This window comes from Parasteatoda tepidariorum, chromosome 8, assembly GCF_982258835.1.
Source record: "Parasteatoda tepidariorum strain Cologne lab strain chromosome 8, Ptep-v5.0, whole genome shotgun sequence".
In the NCBI taxonomy this organism is placed as follows: Eukaryota; Metazoa; Arthropoda; class Arachnida; order Araneae; family Theridiidae; genus Parasteatoda; species Parasteatoda tepidariorum.
Window position 1 is genome coordinate 39686310 of NC_141762.1, and position 10361 is coordinate 39696670.

The 10361-nt window shown below is 28.5% G+C and overlaps 1 protein-coding gene across 4 annotated transcripts; it reads left to right on the forward strand.

Annotated features, from left to right (window-relative positions):
- The first annotated feature begins 6 nt into the window (after positions 1-6).
- Positions 7-8617, forward strand: LOC107457112 (sulfotransferase 1B1). Of its 4 annotated transcripts, none has more exons than XM_016075191.4 (2): positions 7-214; positions 6858-8617. In XM_016075191.4, the coding sequence occupies exons 1-2, from the start codon at positions 95-97 to the stop codon at positions 7761-7763; spliced, it is 1026 nt and encodes a 341-aa protein (XP_015930677.1). In that variant the 5' UTR covers positions 7-94; the 3' UTR covers positions 7764-8617. The 4 variants fall into 4 exon arrangements, with proteins under 4 accessions (XP_015930677.1, XP_042900328.1, XP_042900327.1 ...); XM_043044394.3 differs by lacking the exon at positions 7-214 and adding an exon at positions 4230-4321; XM_043044393.3 differs by lacking the exon at positions 7-214 and adding an exon at positions 4287-4419.
- The last annotated feature ends 1744 nt before the right edge of the window (positions 8618-10361 follow it).

The following is a 10361-nucleotide window of genomic DNA, read 5'->3' on the forward strand; positions in this document are numbered from 1 at the left end:
TATGTTGCGAAACCTTCGAAACGAAATGGACGTTCTTGAGATCGGGTTATGTGATCTTGATCTCAAGGTCGACATGACTTAAGACAAATAATAAATGTTGAAAGAGGGAAATAAACTGGATGTATGCTTTTTATCTCATCTGTTAAACCAAAACAGTTGTTACCTATATGGTGTTAGTTTAGATGTTATTTTACAAATTACATATTTTCTAGAGGTAATGTATTGCTTGTTGAAACGCTCATTTTAATTATCTATCATTCGGTAATAAGTATGTGATATCTTATTTTATCACAATCTTTGAACAATCGATACTTAATATCAAACAAGCAAATTTTATATATTTCTCTATAATCTCGATTTTTTTCCCTCTAATTAATTTCCATTATGCCGGAAAAGGGACCCTGCGTCAAATAACGGGAAAATTTGTTTTTTGGAAAACCTTTTGAAGATCATGTTGACTACGTACTTGGCAGTGCTCTTATCTCTTCGTAGTGATGTCAAAACGCGATTTCAGATAATCATCGATGATATTGCAATTTTATTCAAGAAAATATAACGATACCTTTTATAACCTATATCTATATCTTCATTTAAGTTGTAATTGCTTGATAATTGAAAACATATATTGAATAAAATGATAAATATATTATTCTTAATCTATGCATACGCATGTATATCATTGAAATGGTATCAGTTATTGAAAAAACAAACTAAAAAATAAAATTATAAAAAAGCTGATGTATAATCACATTTCATCAGAAACATGCTTTAATAAAACTCAACATTCATTCAATATAATGTTTAATTTAAATCTCTTTATGAAATTGGGTATAATATGAAAAAAACACAACTACTTCGATTTAGTAGGAACAACATATGACGCAATGCTAAACGAATGGAATTTAGCTGTTGTTTATTTAGTTATTGTTATTAGTAGTTGTTGTTATTTGTTTTAGTTGTTGTTGTTTATTTAGTTGTATTTAGTTTCAATAGCTTTTCTTTATAATGCAATAAAATCTGGCGAGCAGCTATTTAAACGATCGAACACTTCGTTTGTTTATTTGTGGCTTGAAGTTAGGCTCGCAGAAAATGCCGTTCATGGGTTAAATTTAGTAGGAACAACACAACCTGTGACGTAGGCTATATTATACCCAATTGCGAATGAATTTTCAAACGACTTAAAAAGCAAAATCGCATTTTATTATAAATAGAAAGAAAACGAAGAAAAAGAAAAAAGATTGGCAATCTGCTATCATCAAAAAATTACGTTACCCTGTGTAAGTCAAGTTCTTCGTAAGTTAACAGAATTTAAATATTAATTACCCCATTTAAATATCTCTTCATTGTCACCAAATTATTTTTTTTAAAAAATAATTAATTTTAATTTTTTTCGGCTTCAACTAAATAAAAACAGTTGAAACTTTAGATTTTTCAGTAGAAAACATGTAGATTAATATGACATAAAAAATTCTATTATTTTTTAAATTGCAAAATTAGTTTTAAAGATATGACTAAAAACGCAAAAAGAGAATCTAACATTAAGAGGACCATACCTTCATCTGCTTTTCTGGCTAAACTATGAGGCCTACAATTTACAGATTGAAGCTATACCCCCTATATTTTTCAGCTAAAGAATCCAAATATGTAAAATTATATATATATATATATATATAATTAGCACACTTGAGGTCCTCCCTAAGTGGGACAATTAGTACGTGAAAATCTGATCATGTAAACAAGAGTTATTCAAAATGATATTTTTTTATTGACATAAGAACATGTCAAAAAAAGTACGTTTTACACAGAAACCCTATTAAATTATGATAGTTCTAATTACTTGCGTATAGTCTCATTCGATTCAAGATGAAAACATACATACGAAACCAGGCCTCACTTTTTTAAATAGCAGTACCAGTTGCGTAAATAAGAACAAATTTGTACTTTTCTACAAAAAAACCTTTATAACTGCAAAAATATTCGGCAGATTGTGTCAAAATTGGTTTTATTCAATTCAGCGAAAAAAATATACATCAGATAAACAATGCTTTATTTGCCTTTGTGAAAGAAGTTCAATTCTTCCCCTAAAATCATTCGTCCAATGAAATCACTCCCATTTCTCTTGATAAAAAGGAGGGAAGCGTTCCAAGGAGAGTAGGGATAAGTTTTTGGGTAGTATTTATGAAGATGTAACAAAGCTTTCTACGTAAAAATATCTCAGGTATTAATTTGTTTCGATAAAAACGCTTAATTTTACTGAACTATCATCGAATTACGAGGACGAAACAGTTTTAATATAAACTAGGAGGCTCCGCCCCCTGCTCGCTAACGCTCGCCAACCCCCAAGAATTGCTACGCAATCCTATGTGGTTCACGCCGTGAACCATGGCTCGCTGCGCTCGCTCGCCAATGAACACAATGTTCTAGCACAAAGACATAATATATTATCACCAAAGACATAGTATCTTATCATCAAAGACATCGTATTATACTTATGTAGAAGAATTCTACCAATGTTCTTATTGGCTTTTAAAAAAGTATATTAGCTATTTAGATTGTACATGGTGGAAAAATCAAAACATTAGCTAAATAAGAAACATATTAGCAAAATAAATTATCAAATATTGCTTCACTAATATTCTGCATTTTAAAGCGCGAAAATTCAATGCATAAATAAACGCGAGATATAAAAAAATTCAATGCATTCAATACAAACACTTAAACGTTTTTTAGACGTTTAGGTAGCTCCCAGTAGAAAAATATCAATTCAACAGCGGCCTTTCAAAGCATTCTCACTTCAATAAATTAATTAATTCCTAATTGAGTTTAAATTAAATATTGTCATGTTTTTACTGTATGAATCTGAATTGAACAACCTGATAATGCTCACTCTGGTTATTGTTATCTGGTTGCTCACTACGTGCTCTTGCTATCTATCTTTATATAATATAGATAGATAGATAAGGCGTTTCTTTAGGGAATATAAATCCAATATTACTCACCTCATTTTCTTTTATTATGTTCAGTGTGCAAAATAAAAACACGTGCCATCCTTAATAACTTTTGATCAAATGATCGGATTTTAACGCTCTAGGTCTCATTCTTAATAATTCAAAAGGGTAAATTTAAATATGCTGATTAATTAGTGCATACGATATTTTACGTTACGAAATCAGACAAAAAAAAAAGGTCTTTTCTCTGAAAATATATAAACATAACTTTTTTAAACAGATTCGAATTTCTGATGTCCTAAATATAGAGGGTAGTCGCAATCTGGGAAATATAGTCTCAATAGTTTGGACAGAAGAGCGGAGTCCGAAATTTGGGCCCATTAAAGTCAATTTTACTTTTAAGTGAATTGAAAAATTTGTGCACACAATTATAAAATTCCTTTATCCAAAGACAATTTTACGTAAATTATAACTTTTACTAAATATTTATCATTTTTTTACTATTTTATTTAATATTAGTGGAAAAAATTTTGAATTTTAGGGTATACAATTTTTGCCACATTTTAAAGAAGATAATTTTATATTTCAAAATATAAAATTTGTGTGAAATCGGTCGACTAGTTCATGGGAAATCTAATGTCAAATGTCATACTTTAAAATAATGTTAAAAAATGCATATCATACAATTCAAAAGTTAGATCAAAATTTGTTCAAATGTATTCTTTTTTTTTTTTTTTGCGCAGTGTGCACTAAATTTGGTGTGGATTTGGATCAAAATTACAACTTTGTATAAAATACATACAGATAAATATTCTACTTTATTTATAGGATCATATGGATACATAGAGTAGTGGGTATAAGATAAGAAACATTAATTGTAACCTTTTAAAGTGAGATAATTTGTTTAATATTTTTCGAGACATTTACTGGGATTATAGCAAGCTTTTTTGTTTTAGTTTTAGAAACAGATAAAAATTTTAATGTTTACAAACTATCTGTTTATTACCAAAATGTACAGTATGTTAGTTTAAGCTGCTGTTAAGCTGTTAGTTAAGCTTGAACTTTCTTTTAATATCATTAAAAACTGGTTACAACTATCAATTTTCGTTCAAACTGGTAGAGGGACATCTAAAGAACAGATCTACATAGAAACTACAGATTATTATTATTTGGGCTTATTATTGTGTTACCTGAGAAATAATAGAGCGTATTTCTTGTGAAAGACCAGATGATTTTGTTGCAAATAACAAATTATGAAATGCCACCTGTTAAATAAGTAAACAGCTAAATCGTTCTTTTAAATGTTATAACAAATACTATTTTATTTAAATTCTTTACGGATATCATTATTATTTGGAGTTCATTCTCGATTTGTAAGATAATGTTGAATTATTGTTATTAAACATTATTTTTTTAGGAAAATTAACATTTCTGAAATGAACTTAATCTAATACATTTGACTTCCGCAACTGTAAGTGAGAAATTGTTTATTGCTTGTTAACTACATAAATAATTCTCAATAGTAGTAATACTCAGTTCTGAATAGCAACATATTTTTGGCTTTGAATTTTTAATTGTTTTCACAAACAAAATTGTAAGAGGTAAATTTTTGTTTTTATTTCGTGTTAATCTAATATTTCGTTTTGTGGAACTTAATGGTGAGTAGCATTCCTTTATTTCGAAATATTTGTTCATTATTTGCGAATTAGCTTCTTAATTATAGCATATTTGTCGATTGTGTTTGTAATTGTCGCAGAAATTTATTTAAAGTATAGAGTCATTGCGATGGCAACGCCTTAATTTTTCTAATCACTTCACTTTGGATATTTCATACCCGTATTAAGTAATTTAATTAAAAAATTTTGTTTGCTTATTTCCTGTAATTTCTAACCTAATTATGGCCTCAAACATCCATTCATTTATTCATACGGAAACTCAAACAATTAATAAATACATTTAAATAAACTTATTTCTTCTCCTTTCATTCACCTTTTTATCTTATCAAAACTGAAGTTATCTCTTTCAGTAGGAGTTGTAGTACACAAAGAAACTTGATGTATGATAATTTACTAGGTTATTTTAAAACATGCAAAACAGCTTCAAATAATATTTTTAATCTAATATTATTTGATGGAATTTTAATTACTGCTATAGAGACCTATCTATAAAAATAGCAAATTCAAATTCATCGGAAGTTTGGAAAGAGGTTATTTATATTTTGAGTGATTTCATAAAATTTCGATAAAAATAAATTTAATAGCTAACAAATACGTTTAATAATTTTTTTTCCTAAAATAATTATTAATCGAGGCTGGTATTTTAATAAAAACAATTACGAGAAGTAAACATTAAACTTCAGTAATACATCCTCAAATGCTTTTTATTAACTTTTAGACTTGCAGCAATTTTTTATAACGTTGAAAAAACTATTTACTATAAAATTAAATTTGGTTTAAAAGTTTAAGGTCAATTAATAAACGTTAACTAAGTTAAAATTTTATTTTATTATGTTAAAGATTTTAAGAAATTTTTTACTTTTAGTAGTTAACGATATTATGTTAAGTTTGCACTGGGAAGGATATTTAAAAGTGTCGGATCTAGATATGTGGGTTAGAGGCTGCGAGACAATATTTAAGATGGATAAAAAAGCAAATGGAAGCAAATGAAAATAGTTAATGAAATAGACGAGATTTAAAACCTGAAAATCTATTTGATTTTAAACAAGAAAGTGAGAGACGTGAGGGAAACTAAAAGAAGCACCTTCAGATTTTCTTTTCTGAGAAATTAAACTGGATTTAATGTATTAGTGCCTCTTTAATGAATAATAATTCACTTGATTTTGATAACAGTTTATTTTCCTGGATCCTATAGACAATATGAATCGTAAAGGGAATATTTACGACTCTTATGGTCTATATTTCTAGAATTGACTTTTGATAAAGATTCAAAAAGCGTATAAAGAGTGGATGTATTTTATTATTGGATTGGATCGAACATCAAATTGAATTATTTAGTAAATTAAAATTAGCTCATGATTTTCTATTTAACTCATGGGTCTTTATTCTAATTTTATATACTTTTTAAAACTGATAAGGCTTTATTATATTATAAATCGAAACATCAAACTATGAAATTGGAGCGACATCCTTTTAATTTAATAATGAAATTTTTATGCATCATTTAATTAAAAAAAAATGTGAAGAACATTTTGTTACAGACAGAGGTTTTCTAAAATCGGTTATTGATGGTTAACTTTACAAATTCTAAGGCTTCCGTAGCACATAAGTAGTAAATCCGTATATTTAAAATTTGATTTCACAAGAGCTTTTCAACTGATTTCGTCTAATTAAAAACAATAGATATACTTATTAAAAATTAGTTTTCGCATGGAATTATCTTTGGATGAACGATAAACGAAAATTCTATCTAGGTGCTCTAATTTTTATAGCAATAAGTAGTGTATTTTACCAGATTTTATTGTTATTATTATTTTTGTGACATCATATTGGTTAAGCTTTAAGAATTTAAATCATATTTGAAGTTAAAAAGTATCATTTTTTATATTAAAACTTTGTCTACTTAGTACTCGAAAAATTAAAAGAATTGCCAAAATAAGTCAAAAATCAATCAATCAATTATTATTATTATTATTTTTTAAATAATAAGTAAACGACAATTCTGAACGTGTCTTGCTACTTTCAGTTAACTTTGGTTCCATAATCTAGAACAAATCGGTCAACATTTGAGAAAAACTTGCACAAATACCATTAGATAAAAAAGATAATAGCAAATTCTATTACTTATCGAAATATTGCGCAACTACGGAGTCTTTATCATACTGTTGAATTCACTTTTTATCGATTATTTTCAAGTAAGAAATAGTACTTATTTTTGTTTATTAAATTTTAGGCTCGTAAAATGAGCACTACTCTGGAAACAGACATCTTGGCTAAAAAACGGCTTCATCTCGTCAGAGGAATTCCAATCACTACTCATTTCAAACAAGAGTTTGTTGAAGAAACTTTAGATTATGAGCCTCGAGATGGTGATGTCATAATAACAAGCTATCCCAAAACTGGAACAACTTGGATTTCTTACATCGTTCTTCAAATACTTACCAATGGAGAATCCTTTCCGAACAAAGATGAAATGTTGTACAGAACAATACCTTTTATGGAAAGCACTGGGAAGGCCGCTGTAGACGCCATAACTACAAATCCAAGAGTTTACAAACACCATTTTCCCTACGGCAAAATAAAAAAGAATCCCAATGCTAAATATATTTACATATACAGAAAGCCGGAAGACACTTTTGTCTCATATTATCACTTCCTGCGGTATAACAGCGAAGAATTAGATTTTGATCAGTATTTTGAAGACTTTTTATCGGGCGAAATTTCGTACGGTCTTTATTTTGATCACGTGCTATCTTTTTTGAAGCATAAAGAAGATTCTAATATGTTGTTGATCTCATATGAGTCTCTGAAGGAAAACACGAGAGAAGAAATAAAGAAGATTTCAAAGTTTTTGGGAGAAGAATATTACAAAAATATAACAGAGAATGAAGAGATATTGGATAAAATCATTTTACACACAAGTTTTGATTACATGAAAAGAAGACTTGTGGATGAAGCCAAAAAGGATGCGCCAAGTTCAAACAACGAATCAGCGAGGGATGCCTCCCACTTTTTCAGGAAAGGGGTTGTTGGAGAGGGTAAAAAATCATTGAAAGCTGACCAACTACAGCGTTTAAGGAAGCTTACTGAAGAACGAATGAAAGAAACTGAAGTCTTATTAGAATGGACTTGGGAATAAAATATTTTTGAACTTGCGATTAATATCATCGGTAAATATGACAAAGAACACGAAGAGCAAAAATAGCGGAGGACTTATTGAAAAAAGCATTGTACTTAATTTTATTTGAACTATAAATACTTCGCATTTATAACTTTCTTACAACTTGAATTCGTAATATTAATAAAATAATGATAACAAACATTCTATATTTAAATATTTGTGATTCAATTACAAAAATATAAATTGTTTCTGAAATATATCTGAATATGCTTTTATTTTTTTCTATGTAATAAAACTACCATCATCTATGGATATAATTGTCAAATTTAACGGCTTTTAACTATAAGTATTTTAAACAACTCTTTTAACTACGTAAGCATATGTTAAACGAAAGTAAATGAATTATAAATGATACTTTGAAATTCTATGTATATAAATGAACACTTATTCAAGGTTGCATGTAAGTCATTATATATAAAACTTCTAATTCAATTAACTGTGTTCAGAAAATAAAATGAAGTTTTGTTTAGGGCTTTTGCATACTCATGATGTAATATCGTCTTGGCTAATCACAATATTTTTATTTAAATTATTTTCGTTAATGGTGTTTGTATCCAAAGAAGAGATTTCCACAAAGAGAAAAGAATGTCAATGTATTAAAAATTGAAATCCTATACGGTTTGAATTTTGGACTTGTGCCTTTTACAGCATTTAGATAACTTTAATATATGTTCATTTTATTGAAACGATCTGGCCTGTGTACGAATTTTTAATTATTACTTTAAATTTGAAAACCTTTTTAAGTAAATAACACAAGTAAAGTAATCATATTCTTATAAATGAGACAAATAAAAAATCAATGTAAACAACAATTTTCACTTATTTTATTGTCATGAGACTTGTAAGTTGGTTTCTGTAGAATCATCTCAGATAATATTTTAAAGTAACGATTATTATCGGGGTGGGGGGTGGACGTAAATTTTATGTATTTTCTTTTCAGAGAAATTGAGTAAAATAGGATTAAAAAAAAAAGAAAAAGAAATCAAGTCTTCACAAAAAATGAGTAATTACATTTCGAGATTGGAGATCGAAATGGGCTGCAGGTGGCGTAGAGCAGAACTCTCTACCTATGGCAACACTTCGCATGCTTTCCCCATTAGCGTGTGGAGAGTCATACAGGAAGGAAGTACGTTGGTTTCTCTCTTGCTTTTCATATAGATTAAAATCTTTTAAGTTGGAAAACTACATTAAACAGAGTTCTAAAGAAAAGCATCACGAAAATTTTAAAAAATATTTTTATTAAATAAGAAAGAAAAATATTAAGAAAAGGGAAAGTATCGTAGTACATTACTATACAACTGAATAGAGGAGGAGAGGGAAGGGAGAAGGGTCAAAGGCATGAAACCGGTCTCTTTCCAGATGACGCATTCGAGCGTTGCAATCGCTAATAGCTTTTTAAGCCACATGACTATAACCCTTTGTTGTAATACCATGGATGGGTAATTCTCTCAGCAATCAAAGCCTTTTTTACCGTTCCCGTTGTATGTCTGCTCTGATAAATCAAATAAAAAAACGATACTGATCATACTATTCAGCAATACTTTACAAATTAAGCCTGATGGTGTTTTTTTCGCCTAAAAATAATTATTGTTCTTCATTTTCCTGGATTTTATGTTTGTTGTATGACCAGTATGACAACTTTGCATAAAATTAATACAACCGCAGTAGTTTAAATGTTTAGGCTTAGACGGTTTAGAACCATAATCATGTATGTGGACTTAACTTTTTAGTAAAATAAAATGTAGAAATACATAATAGTGCACAGTGCAGAAATGAATGTTCTACCGAAAGCAGTTTTTGATCTGATGTGATCTGATTTCACATACTAATTAATACGCTTTGAGGTGCTATTTTAATGGTTTGATTGGCGCGCATTATGTTTGCTAATTATTTAATTTGACGATATTTCAAATCAACAAAACAAAACACAAAAAACACAATAACTTAAAATAAAAATGCAAAGTTTCTTATGCCATTCATTTTTCATATTTCGCCATATATCTAGAGCTATAATAGCGAGTCAGAAGATTTTTTCCCCCAGAATTATCAAACTCATTTATTTAAAAATACTTCCGTGAATAAAACAAATTTTTTTTACTGCTTTTATTTATATTAAACACATATTTTTGAATCTCAAATGATGTAATTTTAAATGCTCAACTTGCTGTTTTCAACAACTGTACAATTTATTTATTTCAAAATTGAAGAGTTTTTTCCTTTGAATTCCCATTATTTAAGATGCTAGTAAAAACTTCATACATTTTTTTTATCATCGTTGCTAACTGAAGTTCTAGAGACTTTTCGAAATACGCAAAACTCAAAAAGTAGCATAAATATTAAGGAGCTTGTAAGGGTCTGTGATTGTAATGGAAAAAAAATGAAGTGTGAATTATTTACACTGTATTAGTAATAAAAGGGTTGTGAGAGTGATAACTCTTATCACATAGCACTTTTTGTGTTTAGAAAGATAATGAGATTTCAGTATTTTTCCCATGGCACTGTTATGAGCGTCACTCATGATTCTTTTTTAAAGATCACGTGTAGATGTTATGTATC

What these genes read in the sequence shown, in the direction of transcription:
- LOC107457112 (XM_016075191.4), top strand. Translation starts at nt 95, where the DNA reads ATGTTGAAAGAGGGAAATAAACTGGATGTATGCTTTTTATCTCATCTG. An exon ending in AAATTACATATTTTCTAGAG is followed by an intron (nt 215 to 6,857) that starts GTAATGTATTGC and finishes ATTAAATTTTAG; the next exon opens with GCTCGTAAAATGAGCACTAC.